Below are 22,186 nucleotides of genomic sequence, written 5' to 3'. Positions count from 1 at the left end.
AAAGGAGAGAAGAAAAGCAGTTGTATTCACCACTTGTTTTTGCTTCAGAGGCTTCACACAGTAACTCCCGTCCATGTGCTGCCAAAGAAAGCAACAGTTGTATATTACCTTGTCTAATTTATTACAAATTGCAGCATCCTTAAAGAAAAGAGGGATTAGAGTTGTTGCTAATGATCACCCAGACGTAGAGATGTTGTCCTTGACAATATTTTTTTGATTATTAATCATTCTCTCTGGTATCAGGTTAACCGAGAACAAAGGCAGAGAACCGAGGCAAGCCGGTGTTCTGAAAACAAGAGGAAGTTATTGTAGTGTGTCCCGCTGATTTAGCCAGTTCACTACCACAGTCGGCAACTACAGTCAGCGGTAAAGGCTGTGACACACCATTCGTGGAGGCAATTAAGGCACTTTAACAATCTTGGTGCTCGCTTGATTTGACTGAGATCAAAATAACAAATCTGAACATACATGTGTTTCAACTTGACTTTACAAGGATATCATCTGATGTCTCATTACAAATAAACATCTATATATCCACTCAGAAAACAGATGCTGCTGAAGAACTTGCCTGAGAATCACCACTTTTTTTAAAGTTTTCTACACTATCAAAGTAATCTACAAATAATTGTCTGGACATCCTGGGGTAAACTGTAAACAGTAACCGCTAATAGCTAATTCGGCATACTGTTACTGATGCCAATTGGCCAAAATGTAAAGAAATACAGGTTAAAAAACTTACTGAATCCATGGCAACATTTTACTTTACTGTTAACATCCCTCAAGGAATGATGGAAACTGTAACTGCAAAACTTAAAGCATGATTATCCCCCAAATAGATGTAAGATAAAGCACAATATGAGCGACAAAATACGTTAATATTAACCTTTTCCATGTCGACTATTATGTTAAGTACAGCAATATACTTTATTAGTGTAATATTATGATATGAGATAACATATTCTGGGATATGTTGGGATTTTGGTCATCTACAAAACATCATCAATATAGAGATATTCAATCAATACATGTCATAGTTGTTCTGATGATTACAAAATTTTATGTTTCAAACCCAAGAGAGCATACAGTAATCAAGGCCCCGTTTACAAGATAAGGAGTGTTAACATCACCACAGAGCAGTACAGGTTTTTACATTGTTATCAATTATCCAAAACCCAAAGATGTTAAACTATAACAGTGACATAAATCATTAATCAAGTGTCAGAATAGTTTACTGAAAATGTTTTTGTCGATAAATTAATTGTTTCAGCTCGATAGGAGCGCGCTGCCAATATCTGCATAACAGCAAATTCCTGCAAACATATCGTGCCTTCAACAAGTTCTCTCCTGCTCTGACTCTTTCTTACCTTTTCAAACGTGGCCAGCAGTATGTGAGAGTGGCCCATATGTTCTGCGAAGATAAAGACAGTGGACACGTCTTTGCTTAAAATCCTGCAGCTCTACTTTCCCATCAGACCAACAGTGTGATGAACGCACAGTAGCTCACCTTCCCCCTCGTCTACAACAGCCTGCACCACCATGGGGAAAATTTCTTTGTCCATATCAAACAGCAGCTGAGGAGAAAACAAGGAGGTGAGGAGAGAAACAAAGTTGATATATATATATATATATGTGCAATATGTATAAATTAGTTTCACACCACAGCGCAGCCTCACACAGGTTTTTCAGTGTTACAGACACACCTACACACACAAGCTGCCTACCTCCTCGTCAGCCCACTCGCTGAGGTTGACGGTGTGTGAGGGCAGACAGAACTGCTGGCAGACTCCCCTCTTGAAGTGTACTGTCTCAGACTGCAGAGAGCTGTCCTGGGGCAGATAACTGCAGGAAACACACAGATACAGCCAATCAATGCATACAACTACACAAAGCACATGATAGGGCTGATCAATAGATCAGTCAGTTTATCAGTATCAAGAAAGTGATCTCTTATACCTGCTGCAGTTTGAAGTAGGAATGATTTATTTGTTGATTAAAAGTACATATGTGTGCATTTTAATTTATTTAAACCATCACCAGCTATTTCTGTTTAAAATTAGAAGTTACTACTGTTGCTTTAAAGATGTTTTATTCTATGTGAAGTGCAGGAAGGCAACGTCTGCTTGCATCCAGCATCCTGTCTGAACAGAGTGGAATCCCAGGCAGCTCTTTATGTGAGATATATATGGAAACATTTTTTCTCTTCCATCCAAGCCTGTATGTCTATTTCTATTTTTCAAATGATGACCGAAGGTAGCAGATGCCCCTTTTTTATATTTACTGGACTGGACTTTTTCTCTACCAATACTGATTCTGATAAACCTCAACTTTGGCTATCTGCCAATACCAATTCCCGATCAGGAATCATGCTCTCTTCTCCCCAAATTTAAAATATGTATATACCTTACTGCGTAACTCATTTGGATCATTTTTATGTAAGGTAACCTGAGGCCAGGGATTGCTGTAGAGTCTTTAGCCTGCTGTGTCTGAATGAATGTAACTGACAGAAAACAGGTTTCCACTTACACTGGCACTCCATTGTGAAACTCCTCTATGGCCTGGTAGTAGATGGTTATGGCCACCTGTGTGTCGGCGTCAAAGGTGAACTCTATGTTGTAACAGGCCCTGTTCTTCCCCGCTGCCTCGTCACCTGGCAGCTTCAGGTCCTCACTGCACCTACGGATGGCAGAAAGGTAAAACATAAATGTGAGCATGATCCAAACTCCATTAAGAACTGTTTGAGTCATGGAGAGTTTGCATTAAAAAAAAAGTGATATAGAGTGCTTTAATTGTTAATAATCATACAGAATTGATCTGCAATGGGTTGAGTTATGTATTATATAATATTTAGATCTTATCTAAAGTCAATAATTAGCATGAGATCTTGAGATATTTTAATCACTTTGATATTTCTATGTGATATAGCATATAGCATTGTTTTGTGTGTTATTTGTGTTTTGAGTGATTGTCCTGTTTTCAGACACGAGGGACATTTTGCACTTTTAATTTCATAATTGGATGTTATAGTGTTATAGGTTTGGTATACTTTTTAATTATGTTTTATTCATGAGTATGCCTGAAGACAATAAAGGTTTGAATTACAAGAAATAACATGCATGATTTTACACTATCCCTTAAATTAGCTGTTGTGGCTTGTTTCCTAAAAATAGCTCAGTGGACATAAAATTGGACAATAGTGGTATAATGAGGGGTTGCGTATATGTGTAGGTGGATGGTGGTGCGTACCGTACGAGCCGCAGCGTGTCCTTACGGATGTTTATAAGGCTTCGTAATGTCTTTACTGGTTCCTGAGGTGGAGGGGCTGCGTACGGGAACTGAAAACAAAAAGAAAACAAAATTATAGATGTAAAATACATGTTATTAGACAGAAGAGAAGTAGCATTCATCTTCCCTCGACTGCCCGGCATTCCTCTCTTTACCACAGAGAATTCAGGGTTACACATTGACCGCTACTGCTCCTGGTTTAACCTTAACACAAAAAAGTGTTTTGGTTGGTCAGCACCAGCAAGATCCGTCCTGACAAGTGCTGAGCCAGAGCAAAAAGAAATCTGCTCAGATTGTGTCTTTCCAGGGACGAGGCTGACACTTCAGACAGCGTTCGGCACATTTCTGCACACACAGGGACCGCAGGGGTGTAAAACAGTCCAGGGTCAAACAGTGCCGGTCTTTATTTCAGACTGGGTAAAAAGGACCAGATGGGTGAAGTTCACCACATCGGGTGAATTTTGATACCATCAAGTAACAGATAGGGATGTGAAATACATTCTGTGATTGGCCTTTTCACTATTTTCTCTTGTGACCAACCCCACCATTAGCAAAAAAAACAACATTAAAATCTGACAAATAACCTTTTAACTTCTCAGCACTCTTTTGTTTTGGGATTGAAGCCAGACGTTGCTGACTGAGTGTAAAGGGAGAGTCGAGGTGGTTTGAGGATCACTGGAAGAAAAACATGCAGGATGTGGTCTGATACCTACACACAACAACCCCTGTGTGTGTGTGTGTGTGTCGTGGCTGTGAATGGCACCATATTCAGTGCTATTACACATCTGGGCTCTGCAGGAGTCATGCTTGTAAACTACACAAACAAACACACCGAGTAACAGATGCTGAAAAGAACCATTCATAGGGAAACTCACAGGCAACACTGAAGGTCTTATAATGTAATAAAAATCATTAAACATCAGACCCATAGTTTTCCATTTTCAACAATGATACATTTGTACAGACAGACACCAAGAAAGCTGCAGCAGCTGTACTTCAGTACGGCTGTATTTTGAGCATGCTAACATTATGTCTTCATTTAACATGTTAGCATGGTAACATCCGAAAATAAGTCACTTCCTTTAGCTGTCGTTTTCCCCTTTTGTTTAGTCAGTTTCTCCACTCAAGACAGCTGCGTTAATGTAAATTTTTCAGGTAAAAATATTTCTAAATATTCTTTGTTGTAGTGTTTTAGGTGTTAAAGACACACACAAAATCACCTGATAACAAGCTAATCTTAGTGAATAACGTTTAATGTTATCGTTAAGTTTGATCTATTCTTCCACACCTTGCTAATATTAGTAATAGTTAGTTATATCTTTATAAAAGACTTAAGATAAAGTTATATCTGCCCACTAATACTATCTTTCATTCTTTTGTGTGGCTTTCTTGGATGTTTTATGTCACTTTTGTTCTTTTTTACACAGAAGTTAAGTACAGTTAACCGTAAACGTAGGCCTTCAGGCTTTTATACTTTTTTGGCAGAAAAGGAAGAAATGCACATCATGCCTGAGGAACCTACTGTCTTCCAATTGGCTCACAGACCTCAGGTCCCCAGATGTGAAAAGCTATTACAATTTATCCTGTGGGGAACATGAATGCCTGAACCAAGTTTCATGGTAACCCTTCTAATATTTGTTAAGACATTTTTCAAAAACCCAAAAATGTCAACCTCATCGTGGTGCAATAGGTAAAGTCAGGGGATCACCTAAGTCAGTAGGATTCATCTTCTGGGGACTATTTGTACAGGATTTCATGGCAATCCATCCAATAGTTTTAGATATTTCAGTCTGGATCAAAGTGGTGGATGGACCAACAGACATTGCCATCCATAGAGCAACGCTAGCTAAAAATCTATTTTGTCTATCTGTGTGCTTTGGGCAGGAGTTTCTGAAAACCCCTAAATATAGCCCAACCATTATCATATTTGTAGAGCGGTGGCAGAGGACCGAGAACACAACAACTGCGGTTGGTTTTATGATTCCACGGCACCATCTGTTAAGAAACCACCAAACATTATATAATGCTGATTAAAGCTTCAGTCACACATACAAGAAGAAAAAAAACACACCATCACCAGCTGAATCCTGTGCCCACACGAGGATTATAAACACCCACATAATCGGGAGAAAAACTGCACTCCTAATTTTAGCCCCAGTCTAGACGGAAACAGCAGTGCGACTGAGGTTAGTACACAGAGTGATGGAGTCTCTCCGTATCAGCTTCACTTAGTCAAATACTTTAACTCCTTCCGAGCCTTTCAGTCTGTGTCGAATCCTCTCTTTCCTCTCCGGACCTGAGCTCTTTTTGATCCGCAGCGCTCATTAGTTTGACCTTCAGGTTCATGATTAGGTTGAGCAAAGCCTCAAGGACGAACCGTCGCTTATCAGCCTCGCGGTACGCATTGCACAGCCTGCAGTCTGTCATTTCACTTTTAGTTAATTTGTCAGGATGAGACGAATAAATTTCAATCAGTCACAGCCTGAAAGCCTGTTAATTGCCACTGTAGGAGTCACAGCTGCAGAAATGTATCAGCTCCAGTTTAATGAGAAAGAGACCGCTGCACTTTTTGATGATAAAACGAGTGGTCGATTAATTATTAATTAATTATTTTGACAATGAAGTGATTTATCAAGTAAAAATGCCCAAAAAAATGCTGTTTTTTTCTTCTCAATGAGAGGATGTCCTGCTTTTCTCTGCTTTAAATCTGTGTAAATTGAATATATTTGATTTTGGACTGCTGGTCGAATAAAACGAGCAATTTTGAAGACGCCCTTTGGATCTTTTGGGATATTTTGTAGATCAATAAGAATTTATAAAATGATGGATAGATTAATCGAAAATAAAAATACTAGTTAGATGCAAGCCAAGAAACTTTCTTCATTATATATATTTTAATCTTCATACAATTCCGTTTAATGTTGAGACTGAAAGTTCATTCTTGACCTTGGAAACAACAATTGAGAAAAACATTCACTCGCCACAACTTACAACTTACTAACAAAAAATGCAATTCCTTGACAACTGGGCAAACTCTGGAAGATCGTGTGATGTGACTGACAGCTCCAGAACAACACACATTTAAGACAGCTGTGTGTGAAAATACCTACCGCCACAGGTCTGGTCCCCAGGAAGTTAAGGTCTGTGTTTTCCCCAAACAGGTAACCCTCCGGATGGGTGGAGTCAAACTTCTCTCCCCCCATGATGAAATGGCTGGCGAAGTAACTCCCTGCACACAGAAAGACTCACTTTTAAACACACGGAACTCAAAATAAATCACATCATCTGAGATTACAAAAAACTGTTGACAAAGGACTTAGTGGTGAGCATAAACATGTCTAAGTTAATGATGTTTGTTTTGAGGAAAAAAATAGATAGAAAATATAATATAAAAAGTAACATTTTGTTTTCAACATTTTTCCCTTTAAAGAAATACAAATTTGTTAGAAATGAATGCAAAATAAGACAAATCTCTGCACAATAGTATCAAGGACATGACACCTGATTCTGGTAAATATTTAAACTTGCTGATTTTTATTAGCTTCCAAACACCTGAAATTCTTCCCTCATTTCCAGTGTTTTCAGCTCCAAAGAGTTTTATTATCAGGCTTTACTTTAATGGCAAAGTTGAAAAAATGAAAACTGTTCTACTTAGATTACGCTTTTTTTCACTTGTTATAAGAAAATAAGACTTTAGGGTCCAATAACAGACAGTTGTAAATTCTACCCATCTGGCAATTCACTGATATAAAACATTAACATCTCCCTGAAATATGTCAACCATTATTTTGTTGGCACCATTATGCACAGATACCTCCAGTTACTGCATCAGCCATTTAATATCAAACTGCCTGATCTCCATCATCAAGGTAAGAGTAGAAATGGAAAAAGGATTTTCTTTCCTTATTTCAAGAAGATGAACGAAGCCCTGAAAGGGATTATTGAGGGCATTCTGAGTTGTTATTGGACCTGCAGCTGCTCCACCTGTTTACCCAGACTCTGGACCAATGACAAGACTAAATAGACGTTGTGCCTTTTAATCACAGGGTTTGCTAATATCATAAGACTGTAATGGTGGTTCTGAGTCTTTAAATGCATGCCGGACAGGCAAGTCGTGTATCTACTGGTCTGTTTAGTCTTCTGTAACACTTTGGTTTGGATGCTCTGACCTTTCAAACTGTAAAAAAAAAAAATAACGTGACATATCATGAACTAAAAAAAACCTCAGTGACGACACTCTCTCTTTCTCGGACTCTTCATCACCTTATTATTATTTACAGCAGGTGGGAGAGACGAGCTGGGCCAAGGGTTAGTCACTAGATCCCACACACAGGAACTAGGGCTGAGAGATCGGTTTCACCAGCAGCCATCGCGGCCACCTTTGTCCCCTTCAGGCTGCCACCAGGATTGTTATATCATAAATTCATACAGGCTGTCACTAATTTAGCTAAAGTGTGGTGAGAAGGGACCTAATGGCAGCCACAAATCAACATTGTTCCTTCCCTTGCATCCTTTCTTCATTTGATATCACTCTAAACCGAAAACTATAGCCTGACACATGACAATAAAAGTCTGGTTATATTCCCTGTTTCTGTTCCAGGTCTCATTTTGTGAGAGATTCTAATTTACTTTATGTCTTTGCTCACACTAGAATTGAAAAGCAATTACATTATTTCTTCGCACTGTGATTTTTAGATTACCGCTAAACCCTGGTAGGGAGCTGAACACAGCGCTGCAATCAGAAAATGTCACATAGAAGAACAATAACAGGACAGATTGGAAACACATGGGTCAGTTTGAGGTCCAAATGGACAGAGTTGGGTCAACAGGGTGTAAACAGAGGGAAAGGTTTGGAATTTTTGACATGCTTTGATACAGGTGCCAATATGATACCTGAAATTTGGTAACATGAACCTTTAAAGCATTTAAAAAATGGTTTTCATAATCTTCTGTTATAATAAAACTGAATAACCAACAGTTTGAAGATGTCACATCGGGGTCTGGGCAATTGGCCAACATTTTTTTTATTTTACTGATGAAACGATTCATTATTCAATAACATGTAAAATTGAACATATTCATACAACAAATTACTGAAAGATTAATAATGAAAAAGATTGTTTGTTGCAACCATAGTTCTGATTTAGAAAAAATGATGACATTTGATGCCCAGGAAAGAGATTTGTCATTATTTGTCTCTACATGAATGCTAAATTAGCTGTAGATTAATCATTTTATAAAATAATCAACAATTTTGAAAATGCCAAACCTTCTGTATTTCCAGCTTCTAAAATGTGAAGATCTGCTTTACTGTTTTATATCCTTATAAACTGAAGACTTTGATGACATCTACCTCTGCTCTAGGACAATTAAAATAACAATTGGTTGCAGTCCTACTTTATTTAGTTTAACTTTACAGTGAACCCACCAATAACTTCTGATGGTGATACTGATAGAGTGATCTTTTTATTTTCATCCTCTTGGGATCCATTGTGACTTCTTCATTTTACAGACTGAGGCATTTATGATGCCATCAGCAGTCCAGCTGCCCTGCTAATAGAAGTACCAAGATAAGAGCCAACCCAGCACTGTCTCTGACACTCTGCAAATAGATGAAAAATGTAGATAATCAGGGGGGATTCACAATTCATGCTGTCAGTCAGTATCCCTCCATGGACAATGACAATGCTCCAGTGCCAGAAATAAATACATGATAAATAATAAACAGAATACATGATAAAATGTTATAAAAGAGCATGAAGTAATATTGTGAATCTGTTAAGGGGGAATTGAGTTGAAAGGACGCTTAGAAAAATCAGGCATTGGTCCTCCCCTCTCTCCACAGGTAGCTGCTCCTGTAGGCCTGTCAGCTACAAGGTAAGATGGTGATGGTTTTGATGGTGATGATATCTAAGCTACTTTTCATTTCCCCAACACGAAGCACACAATAAATCATCTGCAGAAAGCTTTGACGCCTGCAACTGATACCCCCGCCCCCCGGCCTGACCTGTTGTTCGGTGACTTACCAGATTTCGGCGGATAGCGGTACACCGAATTGGACGGAATGTCCACTTCTTCCACGCCTATGTTCTGTCTGCTTGTTAAAGCTCCCATTTCCAGTCAAATGAAGACTACACGGGTTAACGGGCATAACACTTCTGGCTCGCTTTGTTCGCGGCGTCTCCTTTATTCCCTATCATTTAATCCAGTTCGTGCTGCCCTGTACATTTCTGTCGGGTCCGAGCCCCGCCGTGAATGTGACCGTGCTGGGGATTAGTAGTTGTTTTCTGGCTGCTTATCCCTCCCTGGTCAACAGTGCGGCTCGTTTTGAGGCAGAAAACAGCCGCTCGCGTCCCTTTAATATCGGATAAGCGCTCTCGCGGTGCACCGCAATCGAGCTAAGCGAAATGTCCGTGCCTGGCTTCACCTCGCGGGCGAGTGTGTGGCTCAAAACAGCGATGTGCTCGCCGACATCTCCCAGCCCCCTGGATGTTGGTCCCCGGCGCTTCTCCTTGCTGGCTTCTGTCAAAGAGGTCTGTGGCTCCACATGACGTCAGCCAGGCACAAATCCGGGCCGTGGTTTTTGCGCAGTCCTCCTCTCTCAGGCAGCTAGTGCCGACCCGCTTTGTAACGTGACCTTCCTACGCCAAATGTGTGTGTGTAGCGCTGACTGCAGTGCAGAGAGGACGGCTCTCTGGAGAAGAAACGTTACCCCTCCGGACATGAGTGGACATGCCGGTGAAAACTTAACAATTTAACCTAACAACGGGGAATGCTGTCGCCATGAAGCTGGTGTGCCAACCGACACTAAAGAAGAGTCTAGCTATTATATTACAAGCTTCAAGTAGGGCCAGCTGTTAAACATGTCAAAGCAATGAACTCTGGGGTTGATAAGGTAGAAAAACACCCGTTAATTCATGAGAAATAGCTAGTATATTTTTAATGAAACTAAACGGAACAAAGACAGAATATTGGTCCAACACTGCGTTTATAGCGACTCCCTGTCGGTAGGGGGCAGTGTGCGGTTAATGTGAACAGTCAAGCAGCCAATCAGAGAGGGCCAACCACACGGGCGCAAAGAGAGGGGGGAAGGAAGCTTTATTGCCGCCATTTCACGTGAAAGTAGCGCGTTAGAAACGACGTCCAGGGCCTTACAAATCTACAAATCTGCTCGAGTTTGTATTAAATACACCAAGTGGACATTTATAAGCTAACAGTAGCTGTTTTGCTAAACGGTAGGGACTAACGGCTTTCGGTTTAACTGGTCTAGTCTGTTGGTTGGAGACGAAGACATGAGCTACGGAAGGCCGCCGCCAGACGTTGAGGGGATGACCTCCCTGAAAGTGGACAACCTCACTTACCGAACATCGCCGGAGACTCTGCGTCGAGTTTTTGAGAAGTATGGCCGCGTAGGAGACGTGTATATCCCCCGGGACAGGTACACCAAGGAGAGCCGCGGGTTCGCCTTCGTGCGGTTCCTCGACAAGCGAGACGCCGAGGACGCCATGGACGCTATGGACGGCGCGCTGCTCGACGGACGGGAGCTCCGGGTGCAGATGGCACGCTACGGACGGCCTCCGGACTCAATGTACAGCCGGAGAGGGGCTCCGCCACGCAGATATGGAGGGTACGGACGCAGAAGCAGGAGGTAATCCTGTTGTCAGGGAATAGCCGAGGAACTCGTTAATCTTGCAAAAGAGACGAGCACATGGTGTATGCTAAGTTCCTAAACGAGAGTAGTTTGGATAACTTCCCACTCGTTTTCCTATTGTAACATTATATTGCTATGTGAGCTAAACATTAATAGTTCTCACGTTAAAGCAACACCATCAGTTTAGTGGCAAGTTAATTTAGACATCACCGATCATCTGTTAAATGTTCTTGATATTCTATTAACGTTAATCGTTTGGCCCGTAGAAACATGCCAACGTGACCTGAATCATGTAACGTTAGCTTAATGTTAGACATTTTAATTAGACATTGTGGATTGTTACGTACAGTTGGGTGACAAATTAAAGGAAAAAACAACATGAAGTGTCTTAGTATGGAGTCTGTGGAGCTCTGTTGGAGAGATTAACAACATTCCTCCACAAGACATTCCCTCATTTATATGTACAACTTTTTTATTTAATCAAAGTGAGATCAAGCTGTATTTTGCAAGAGAGATCGGAGTGCAGCAGGATAAAGAAACATAGCTAGACATAACACACAGACATCACTAAATGGATGTGAAGATGAAATTTGGTCTTACAGAGATGTTGTTGGAGAGCATTGTCTTGTATGTTGCTTCATAGGCGTTTATCTGAGAGCTTCACGTTGTTTTCATGGTCACCAAATCATGTAACTTAGTGGGCACAGGTGCAGGGAGCATCCGCTTCTTGATATGCATCTACAATTTTGTAGGTTTTCCTTTGAATTTGTCCCCCATCTGTATGTCAGCCTCTCATACTGTGGTTTATTCTCCCTGTTTTACTGAAATGCTTCTCTCTGTATCTACAGCCGTTCAGCCAGTCCTCGTCGTCGCAGACGTAGCCGCAGCCGCTCCAGGAGCAGAAGCCGTTCCCGATCCAGGAGTCGCCACCACTATAGCCGCTCCAGGTCCCGCTCCTACTCCAGATCCAGGTCAAGGTCCAAGTCTAAATCCAAGTCCAAGTCCAGAACCCCCAGGCGGAGCAAGTCAAAGTCTCCCTCCAGGTCTCGGTCACGTTCCAGGTCCAAGTCAAGGAGTCGAACCCCACCTTCCAACAGAGGGTCCAAATCCAGGTCCAGGTCCAAATCCAAGAGTAGGCCTAAATCTCCAGAGGACAACGGAGCAGAGTGTTAACCCAAACTTGGACACAATATGACGGTATTCAGGGGAAAGGGTGGATCATGTTATTTGCTTCAAATGTTATATCTAAGATGACTGTCTGTCATCGCTTGGGTTAGTACTCTGCAGTCCTGATGCTACGTTAGTCATTTGCACACAAGCAACAAGGTCTGCAGAATCCTGAATAGGGCTGGACGATTAATTTAAAAGTAATTGAAACCAAAATTCAGAGCCTCTAAACAGTGTAATTTTACCATGTCTGTTGTTAGTTGATCACGTTAATATTTCCCCCACTGTGTTCATATACTTTCGCCTTAAAAACATACTACCGTGTGTGTAGCCACCTGAATCTGCCCCGTCCAGACCGCAGTCTGAACCTCAGGGAGATGTCATCCAGCACTATCCGCCTTCACTTTCCCGCAGCTGGGGAAACAACAGACTTTTATTAACAGACACACTGACAACACGTACACTTACTGCCAGACTGATAACTTTCTTGCTTTCACCGACACTTTCTACTGCTCGCTTACACTCACGTTCGCTCGCAGAACCTGTCACATAGATGTCCTTTAAGTGAGGAGAGGATGTCTCTGTTATGTGCAGGTCAACATTACCTTATGAACTAACATTTAGATGATCAGTTTCTGACATCTCTGAATCAACAAAAATATCCCACCTTTTAATAGTTGAGCATATTTACATGACAAACCTTGTTAATGAACGGATGGCAAAAAACTAAACAATCTTTCATTAATCATAATCTAGGTAAAATGTTCAATTAATCATGATTTTAATTTTAGGCCAAATCGTCCAGCCCTAATCCTGAATGTTTTTAGAAATGAAAAGATCAGGACTGATGTGTTTAACAGTCCTATCTCTGTGTATGCTTTACGTTGTATGTTTTTCAGCCAATCTAAAGCACACACACGAGCAACAGGAGATTTGGGTTGATGTGACCTACTGTATCATATTTCAAAATGAGGGTATTAATCACATTTGTACTTTAATGTGAGTGTGTATGGGAGGGACGTGGGGTGATTCACTCAAAACGTTCACCTAAATGTGGAATTCTTTCCTCCAAGCTGCGGAGTCCTGTTTGCAAAGAGAGGAGGAGGAGGAGGAGGAGATGGGGGTGTGGCAATGTGAGAGCAGTTAGTGTGTGACCCGCCCATGTGACCTGCCTGTTGCTGAGAGCGATGGCAATTGCTAAGGAGCAGGTCGTCATGTCGGTGGTTCGGGCTGTCAGTTGGTGTATGATGTGGTGTGGTGAGGTACGTTCACAGGGATCACAGGCAGATGCACTGAGCACTGTTCCCACCTGTGCCTGTGGGTTCCTCCGCCTCTCACAAAGGGAACGCACCCCGAGGTTTGTTTTTCAAATATGCCCGAGTCTTGTTGGAGCTAGTTTTTGGGAAGAGGGGGGCCAAGAAAGGTGTGTAAACAAATGTGAAAATGACTAGAAAATGTTAGGTGTAATAAAGAACAATGGATGCCCCCCAAAGAAAAGCAGTTTTATAAATGTTAGTCAGGGGAAAGAAGATCAGACCATTTTTGCATTTAAATATCCAGATCAGCTGCAGGAGTTAAAATAGCCTTTTGGTTTTACTCTTGTCAAACTCTGTTCTGTCTTTCCTTCCAGATCTCAGATGATCGAGCCTTTTGCTGAGGACATCAGGAAGAGTCTCACAATGAGCAAGTGGACTCCCCTATTACCACTGAATGCAGACTGAAAGGTTATTGGAGCTTGGTCTAAAATGTTTTAAATGTTTCATTTGACTTAATTTACCTGCACAAATTCTGTAACTTCGATGTGGTCATTGTTGTGAAGTTGGTCGTGTTGAAAGGGATTTGTAAGGCTTCCGTTTTTGTTTTTTGTTTTTTTTTCCTCATTTAAATTGGATATTTTGCATATTTGATTAAATTTGTACTTTAATAAATTCTTTTTTTGAATTAACAGAATTTCTTTTAATAAAATCCCTTGTTTAATACTCTTTCTAGATGGATATGAAAGTTTTATTTGCAGAGTTGATGTAGAAAAGGGTTTCATGTTGGATGTTCAAAGCCTTTACAGCTATGTTAAACCACTGTCATTGGAAAAATGGCTTATTGTACAGTGACATAAAAAGCAAAACATCAAAGTGTCGCAGTGCCACTTAATTTGTGACTTGCTAATCCGGCAGCAGAGCATTTTCTTTTCTGTCAAATCTTTTTTTCTGTCTAGTTAAAGTTGCTTTCCTATGACTCTAACCCTCTTTCTTGTGTATCTTTTGTGCACTAGGCGCAGTTGTGTAGCAGTTGAGTAATGCTGGTTAGCTGTTAAGATGCGGTGCAGTGCGGTGGTGACATGGTGTGGCGTGTTGCGGTGCTGAGTGCCCGGCGCTGTTCCGGGGCTCGACCCTCCGCTGCCGTTTGCCGGTTTGTAAGCTCACATGTGTGGCAGATCAACCATCCTCTCCTGTCTTGTGACCTCTCCTTCCCCCTCCCATGTGCTGTACAGATTATCTCCTTCCTTTTTATCTTTATTCTCCCTCCTCTCTCTTTCCCCCTCTGTGGTTTATCCACTGTTGATAACTGGTTTTGCTCGCTTTTTGAAATTGGGTCCAGTGTGACTTAGCGAAGGGTTTAAAGGGCAGTCCAGGCTGCTTAATGAATACTTTTTGTGTATTGCATTCCTCTGTGAACCTCTCAATTGTCTTGTAATTGCTTCAGGTGAATGCAAATAAACATTTTTGGCGTAAAGAAGTTGCTCATGTGTTTATTTTTTTTGTGGTGGGGAGGTATTGTAATATGGTGTTTTCTGCACAAGAAGCAACTAGAATTCACCTCACAGGCATTATATGCTGGCTGCATAAAGGAGGATATTCACCAGAAATGTATCAGAGGGTGTAATTAAGGCCTAACTGAGTGGTTTGGTTGAGGGATGGTTCATGTGGATAAAATCTTATTTGTGACGGGACATTTTCAGGATAATCAATTGAGGAACCATCTATAGATACTTTAGATGAGAGAAACTAACCAGGTGGGAGTGTCACAAAAACATCCAATCCAATATGGTTATGCTCGTTGATTTGCAACAGTCAAAACAACCAGATATTGAAGGGATATCTATGGTGGGGTTTACCTGAATGCGTATGTGTGTGTGTGTGTGTGTGTGTGTGTGTTCCTGTGAGCATCCGGTGGATCTGATTTTCAGCTATTGGACTGCAGTTTGATAATTTTCATTGAGTTAATCTGATTGTGGATAGGATTCTAATTATTGATGCATTGATATGTAAATCACCTTAATGTAGTCAGCTGGTGAAGGCGGAGCTAATTATTTACTTTCTATACAGCAAAAGGTAGGCTCGTTGTTTGTCGTCCACATTAAATCCCTGCTGACAGGAAGGTGAGAACACCTCTTCCTCCTGCTGCACCTTTTCTGTAAACCCTGCTTGGCTTTATCAGCCTGCAGCTACAGTACACGGGTCCTGTCACAAACCATTTTAATCTCCCGGCCTCAGTGTACGACTCGCCATTGATGGGATTAACTGTGAAAAAGCAGAGAGCCGAGCACGTTGCAGCGCGCCGTGCCAGCCACACCTGAGCTGTCGGGCGGTCCGGGGATGTAACGCCGGGCTGCTCGGCACACACGGGGCGGGGGCGGGGCGAAACCGGAGGATGTGACGTCCTGCTCGGAGAGGAGATTGTACCATATCCAGTAACTGCTGCTCGTTAACGTTGATGTTTGGTGAGGATTATTAGGCTAAAGGCAGCGGGATGGATACGTGAATGCAAGAGAACAGACAGATAAAAGACAGAGGAGTCACATCAGCAGGCCTAACACCAACCATGGATCTAACTTTTATCTTATCAGCTGTTATTTTCACGCTTCTCGCCATTGTGGTGGCAACGTCGCTACTTAACGGATCTTCGCCCACGGTCGAGTTTGCAAACGCACGGCGTTATTTCGGACACAGAGGAGAGTCTTCAGACGGGGGATTAGATCAGTCAGAAGGGCCGAAGCTGAACGGTTATGTACCGGACAAGAAGAAGAAGAAGAAGGCAGAGGACGACTGGTGCGAGATCAGCGGGAGTTCACACGACCACTGGGATGTAGTGAAATCAGTGCTTTCAGTAAGTTGTCTGTATTTACACGGTGTGCACAGTGGGGGAGGTCCGGTTGTTTTCTCTCTCTCTAATTATCTCTTAATCTCTTACTGACTTTACACGTCCAGTCTGAGGTGGAAAAGGCACTCAAATCCTTTACTTAGGTGAAAGCAGCAAAGCTACAATGGAAGAAATACTCTTAAACCAGTAAAGGTCCGGTGTTATAATTTGACAATGAATGTTTTTTTTTTATGTTTAAAATGTTAAATTTATTGGACAAACCTGACTGTGCAACACACCTGAATTACTGCAGTTTAAAGTACACTATTTGGAGAAAAATTCTCAAGTGAATTACCTTTACCTCAAAATTGGGCTTAAGCAAGGGTGAAATCCTTATGTAAAAGTAGCAATACTGCAATAAAGTACTCGGTTATAAGTAAAAGTCGTGCATTCTTAATTAGGCTATATTTACATTATTTGTTGTTTGTATTTATTTGCAACATGAGTGTTATTATTGGATTATTATTACTTATGCAGACAGCATTTTAGTGTTGCAGCTGCTTTACAGACTGTTTAATAGTTTAAGCTGTAACAATGTTCTGTATTTTATAAGCTGATCATATGTGTTCTTTGTCTGCAGCTGCAACGATTAGTTGATTCATTGATAAGTCCATCCACAGAAAATTAAGAATTTTGATAATAGCCATTCTTGAAGGAAAAATGGCAAAAAAAACACTGCTTCCAGCTTCTCAAATGAAGTGAATATTTTTTTCAGCTTTTCTGAGTTTTCTATCATTTTAAATGTCATTGGGTTGTGGGCTGTTCTGACAGAGCACGACATTTGAAGATGTCACTGTGGACTTTTTTCTCTATTTTGTAGACAAGATTATTAGATTAATCACTGAAATCAATCATTAGCTGCAGACTCTGTTTGTCAAAGGCTGTCAAATAAATGTTTAGTAAAATGTACAATACTTGCCCTTGAAATCCAGCGTAGTAAAGTAGCATAAAATGGAATTACTCAAGTATAGTACAAGATCAAAATTGTACCAAAACACCTAAGTAGTTTAAAGTTGCTTTCCACCTCTGTGGACATTTCTAGTAGACGACATTTTTCTTACATGTGTTGGCGTTCACTAAAATTATGGCCATTGGGAGCAGAGAGGGCAACAGTAACAGGACTTCTACAGCATCAACTTTGCATAACTGTCTTCTGTTGTGTCTCTCAGACTTAATTGGTATCAATAAATAGATAGAAGCAACATGGCCATACTCTTGTTTTGAAAAGGGCACCCAAAAGAAAACTGTCAGGATGAGCCACTTTCACACACCACGCAGGTAGCTGTCATGACCATCACTTGCCTGTTTTGAGCGTCGGTAATTAATTTTGAGGATATCTTGGATGTCGGCCAAGTTGGACAAAACAAGATGGGGAGAGAGTGGTGAAATCAGCACACGAGGGAGCAAAGTGTGAAACTTGTCTTTTCCATCACTGACACCTGTGCCAAGAGTAGGCCAGATCAGCATCCATTAGAGGTGAGGAATTCCTAATATCAGTTTATAATCCAGGCCTGCCTGCAAGGATATGCACACAGATATTCTTAAAATGCATTCATTGCTCAGGTTTTTGGGGAAAACCCGTTTTTAAAAGAAATGACGGTTTTGAGACCCCTCACCTGAGCCCTTAATTCTCTGACAGGAGGAGGCACATCCCCACCCTCACAGTGAAGAACTGGCAACACCAGTTGAGCACTCCTCCTCCACATCTATGAGCTTAGACTGGTCACCCGAGGCCTCGTCAGGGAGGGGCCGCAGGTCATTCATTGCGCTCTCTGATAAGGAGCTCCTAAAGTGTGCTTTCTCTCACCCCCAGACTGAAGGAGCCACAGAGAGCCCGGATATCAACGGTGAGCACTTTTATCTACTTTGAAAAAGTTGTGAGTTAAATATTAGAAATATATACACTATATTGTTTTTTTTTAAATGTGGTCTAATGTAACATTTGTTCTGTTTCATCAGATGAAGTGGAATCCAACAATTCCTTGAAGTACGTCCCTGGAAAGGCGCGATCCCACCACTTGCAAACAATGATGTCCAAAGAGGAGTTGGAGGAGGAGCAGAGGTCAGTGAAAACTACAAAGACGGGTGACAATTTCTGATAAGGCACCCTTTAAAAAGAGCACATAAACCATTAATAAGAACTAATCATTGATGGAAAAAAGACAAGACAAGGAAATTGTCAAGCTGGAGGAGGATTTTCTACAACCTGGCAACCCAAAAGTTGTTGTTCCTAATGGCTTATAACTGCTGTAAAATGCATTTATAAATAAATTATGTTTTGACAATTAATAAAGCCATTAATTAAGGCTTTGTTAAGGGAGCTTTATGAAAAAGTGCTACCCAAATATGTCACAATATTGTAAATTGTAGTTGGACAAACGTGCTCGTGGTTACTGGGTTCCCAATCAGATCGCTATTCCCCTCTGTTTTCCCAAAATCTGAATCTTGACTGATTGTCACAATATTTACATGAAGTTCCCTTGTTTCCACGCAGCAGCTCTGCCCTCTGTCTTTCGTCCTCCCTCTAATCTTCCCTACGCTGTCTTCACGTGTGTTTGTGTGTTGTTGGCATTTCACTCAGAGACTTCCACGTTTAGCCGCTGTATCACCCGTCCTCTTTAGGCTAGACTGAGTAAGGCGACATTGAGTCTCTGCCAGGCATTAGCTGAAGGATGAACAACACGAGACTTAAAGAAACCAATCAGGTTTTCTTTTTTACTGTAATGCATCTACATATCCACATGCTTTTATCGTTGCAGGATACACTTCAACACAGACTGTAACTGTCTGTAAGCCTGAAAAAGGAGCAAATATGTGGTAAAGTATGACTTGTCCTCACCCGTTTATCTCAGGGGAGTCACTTTCTGGTCACTGTGAACACTATTCCGATGCCGTTTTTCTCAGTTCCCCCCTTTAGTAGTGATTTTGGCCTCATCAGCCCTTTATACATCTGGGCCAGTATTTATCAAGCTTCTTAAAGTGCCATTTTAGTCTTAAGTGCTGAGAATTCATGAAATTTACTTTCAAACTTAAGTATAAAAGCAAGTAATCAAATTTCTTAAAGCTAAGAATCACTCTTACTCTCCCAGTTATTTAAGACAGCTCTAGAGGTGTTTCAAGTGGTTAGGAGCTGCCAGTAGGGTCTTGTGATGGTGCAACCCTCTGACAAAAATGATGCCTGCTCTGTCCAAACGTTACTGTGAGGCACCTTACGCACCAATGTGTTTTTCAGCTGAACTGAAGGTGGTGATGGCATTTCGTTTCTTTGCCACAGGACAAATGTAGCAATGCAATCCTAATGATTTGAGGACACCGCAACCTTCAATAAGCTGAATTGTCATGGAAGCAATTATGGCACTTACAGCTCCACACACTGTCATGCGTTTCATCGACACCCCTCGTAATCCAACAGAAGTAAACGCAATTCTTGAAAATAACCGGCTTCTCAGGAGCTGTAGGCACAATTGGCACACATATAAAGATCAACTTTTTTAATGTTTTATTTCCAATGTGTATATCATAATGTATTCGCTTTAAAATTCTTCTATTGTCATATATGTGTTGCATGTAAACTCCTCTTAGGAATTTCACTGCGCAATGTGAATTTATCTGAGAATATTCTTAAATAAGGAAATCTATTCAGTGATTGGTCCTTGCCTATGTCATCATCCAAAATCCCGTGTGCGGCACAGCAAATTGTCGTGAATCAGACTGACACTTCAGATTTATTCCTACACTTCACGTAAATTAGGACTGAGATGCTTGATAACTAACATTTAAGCGCAGCTCTGAGCCAAGAATTTTTTAAAACTTAAAGTCAGCAGTGTTCTTATGAGTAATTGTGAGATGCTTGATAAATACGGGCCCTGATCCCACATGCCCATCTCCCGCTGCCCCTATTATCCACATGAGATGTCTGACTCTGAGCAAGTGTCACTGTAGGTGTTGATTGTGCCTCCGGTCGTCACCTCTGACAGGGGATTGTTAATCCTCTGAGGACTCACCTTTGTTCTGCCACAAGGAGGAGTCTGTGTAACGCAACACTAGGACCTGTGCTGACAGGGCAGTCACTTCTAAAACTACTTGTAGAGAGGGTGAGGGGGAAAGTGGAGGTTTATGCTTTGTAATATGTGATAACTGATGTCAGGAGGATAGACAGCTGGGATTATAATTATGTCAGAGGTTTTTTAAGGTGGCAGCACTGATAGAGGACCTGTTTTACTTGTGTTTAATAATAATTCATTAATTAATAAATTACTGATAAGATCTTTCACTTACACGAGGTTAAGGATGGTCTAGTGCTGCATCTTTTATGAGCATTTATTGCTTGTTTTTCTGCACAGGGGTAACTGATTGACCTTTACTTGTCAAGTCTCCAAGTATCTGAAAAGTTAATCTTTGTCATGTCAGTCCCTCCTGTGTCTCCCTTACCTTTTAGTAGTAGTGTGACAGTTACGCTGAAGATGGTGATTTGTGCAAAAAATAATGTTTTTCTAAGCTGGTCATGTACCAGAAAGTCTGTGTCAGGCCAAAATCTCCTTCAGACTCTCGATCACTTGTCCTCACTTTATTAATGACTTTTTTCCCAGAGACCTTCATCAGGTGAACACTGTATTGGGCTCATCTATCCACATTTAAAGTAATATTTTGACATTTTGAGAAATGTGCTTGTTTGCTTTACAAGATAAAATGACAAGATTCATACCACTCTACAATATCTACATTAAATGTGAAGCTGCTGCCAGTTAGCTTAATTTAGCACAAAGACTGGAAACAGGGGTAAACAGGTCACCTGACCAAATGTAACAAAATTGTTTCATTTTAAATTTGTTTAAACTGTAAAGTGCTGGAAGATGGATTTTGTAACTGAACAGAGCCAGACTTGCTGTTTCCTCCCGGGTCCAGTCTTTATGCTAAGCTAAGCTAAATGTCTGCAGGTGACAGCTATATATTTACATTACAGGCATGAGATCAATCTATCAAACTGTCTGCCAGAAAGCAAATAAGCATATTTCCTGAAATGTTGAACTATTCCTTTTTAAATTCTCTATTTTATTTATATATGTACTTATTTGTTCATCCTTTTATATTGAATAAGATGATGTGTACCAACATCTTTTAATTTGTAAACATAGTACCTTATTTTGATTGGAAAAGCTCAGTAGGGGGATTATTTATAACTACTGATTTATATTTTTCCTGGGTTTTGTTTACATATATTTTCAGTACAGCTGTTTGTCAGGAGGAATTTTACCAGATGAACGTAACGTTTTCACAAGTGATCACTGTTGATCTGTTGGATTTTGTTTGGTTCTTTCACCTCTCAATAATTCTTTGACATTTGTTTTCCCAGGGTGCAACGTGAGCAGCTGGCCGCCATCTTTCAGCTGCTGAAAGACAACAGGGAGACGTTTGGGGAGCTGTCCGAGGGAGACATGGAGGAGCAGCTCAGACTCTACTCCATCTGAGACTCCTCTCTGACTCTTTGTGCTGCGATCCAGCTTCTGATTGTGCTCTTTAACCTGTGAGCTCTACTGAAGGACAATTCCAGTACACCAAATACTTGTTCACAGTATTAAACAGCAGCTGTACTGTTCACTCAACTTCCAATTTCATTTGTGTTTTAATATGACATACTTGTTTTATTGTGTTGTTTTGTTGCTGACACGTCCACATGAAGACTAAACCAAAGCAGCTGGATCTTTTCCAGTCCACAACAGGACTGTCTAGCTGACATAATGTAAATAAGGACTGAAAGGCATACAGGGTTATTGTTCCAAATAGTTTTATAATAAAAGAAGAAAAGCTTTTAATTTATTACATAACTTTTTTAACTCAATTGTATCTTCGTTTAATCTGTAACATGTACAAATCCTGTAAAGCTACTCCCCAACTGTCATGTAATAAACCATATCATGTACCTCTGTAATAGTGTGTGTGGTTCCCGTT

The 22,186-nt window shown here is 40.9% G+C and overlaps 3 protein-coding genes across 13 annotated transcripts in view; 2 read left to right on the top strand and 1 right to left on the bottom strand.

The window, feature by feature from the left end:
- Positions 1 to 10,189, bottom strand: part of rnf157 (ring finger protein 157) — a 28,130-nt gene extending 17,941 nt beyond the window's left edge. For 5 of the 6 annotated variants that reach the window (XM_038736530.1, XM_038736531.1, XM_038736532.1 and 2 more), the window contains exons 1-8: positions 9,309 to 10,189; positions 6,393 to 6,511; positions 3,244 to 3,332; positions 2,524 to 2,673; positions 1,722 to 1,839; positions 1,505 to 1,571; positions 1,365 to 1,408; positions 31 to 78 (exon numbers count right to left, since the gene is read on the bottom strand). In XM_038736530.1, the coding sequence (XP_038592458.1) occupies positions 31 to 78; positions 1,365 to 1,408; positions 1,505 to 1,571; positions 1,722 to 1,839; positions 2,524 to 2,673; positions 3,244 to 3,332; positions 6,393 to 6,511; positions 9,309 to 9,396 (723 nt within the window). In that variant the 5' untranslated portion in view covers positions 9,397 to 10,189. Of the gene's footprint in view, positions 1 to 30; positions 79 to 1,364; positions 1,409 to 1,504; positions 1,572 to 1,721; positions 1,840 to 2,523; positions 2,674 to 3,243; positions 3,333 to 6,392; positions 6,512 to 8,710; positions 8,885 to 9,308 lie in introns of all 6 variants that reach the window. The other variant, XM_038736533.1, reaches the window with a different exon arrangement.
- Positions 10,190 to 10,387: 198 nt separating this feature from the next.
- On the top strand, positions 10,388 to 14,833 carry srsf2a (serine and arginine rich splicing factor 2a). Of its 4 annotated transcripts, XR_005447109.1 has the most exons (4): positions 10,390 to 10,930; positions 11,782 to 12,130; positions 13,731 to 13,824; positions 14,370 to 14,833. XR_005447109.1 is itself a non-coding variant. In XM_038736540.1 (3 exons), exons 1-2 carry the CDS (start codon positions 10,575 to 10,577, stop codon positions 12,104 to 12,106), a joined length of 681 nt encoding a protein of 226 aa, XP_038592468.1. In that variant the 5' UTR covers positions 10,388 to 10,574; the 3' UTR covers positions 12,107 to 12,130; positions 13,174 to 14,833. The 4 variants fall into 4 exon arrangements, 3 of the variants coding, with proteins under 3 accessions (XP_038592468.1, XP_038592467.1, XP_038592469.1); XM_038736540.1 differs by having other exon boundaries at positions 10,388 to 10,930; positions 13,174 to 14,833; XM_038736539.1 differs by having other exon boundaries at positions 13,731 to 14,833.
- A 673-nt stretch (positions 14,834 to 15,506) lies between these two features.
- On the top strand, positions 15,507 to 22,166 carry LOC119916497. Of its 3 annotated transcripts, XM_038736537.1 has the most exons (5): positions 15,507 to 16,204; positions 17,877 to 18,084; positions 18,197 to 18,299; positions 18,997 to 19,054; positions 21,591 to 22,166. In XM_038736537.1, the coding sequence occupies exons 1-4, from the start codon at positions 15,860 to 15,862 to the stop codon at positions 19,028 to 19,030; spliced, it is 690 nt and encodes a 229-aa protein (XP_038592465.1). In that variant the 5' UTR covers positions 15,507 to 15,859; the 3' UTR covers positions 19,031 to 19,054; positions 21,591 to 22,166. The 3 variants fall into 3 exon arrangements, with proteins under 3 accessions (XP_038592465.1, XP_038592464.1, XP_038592466.1); XM_038736536.1 differs by lacking the exon at positions 18,997 to 19,054 and having other exon boundaries at positions 15,527 to 16,204; XM_038736538.1 differs by lacking the exon at positions 18,997 to 19,054 and having other exon boundaries at positions 15,535 to 16,204; positions 18,051 to 18,084; positions 21,591 to 21,727.
- Positions 22,167 to 22,186: the final 20 nt, after the last annotated feature.

This window comes from Micropterus salmoides, unplaced genomic scaffold (assembly GCF_014851395.1).
Source record: "Micropterus salmoides isolate LMB-PRFRI ecotype aquatic unplaced genomic scaffold, ASM1485139v1 Ms_hic_scaffold_21, whole genome shotgun sequence".
Classification (NCBI taxonomy): Eukaryota; Metazoa; Chordata; class Actinopteri; order Centrarchiformes; family Centrarchidae; genus Micropterus; species Micropterus salmoides.
Note: the sequence above shows the minus strand (reverse complement) of the source record. Positions and strands in the feature narration are given on the sequence as shown.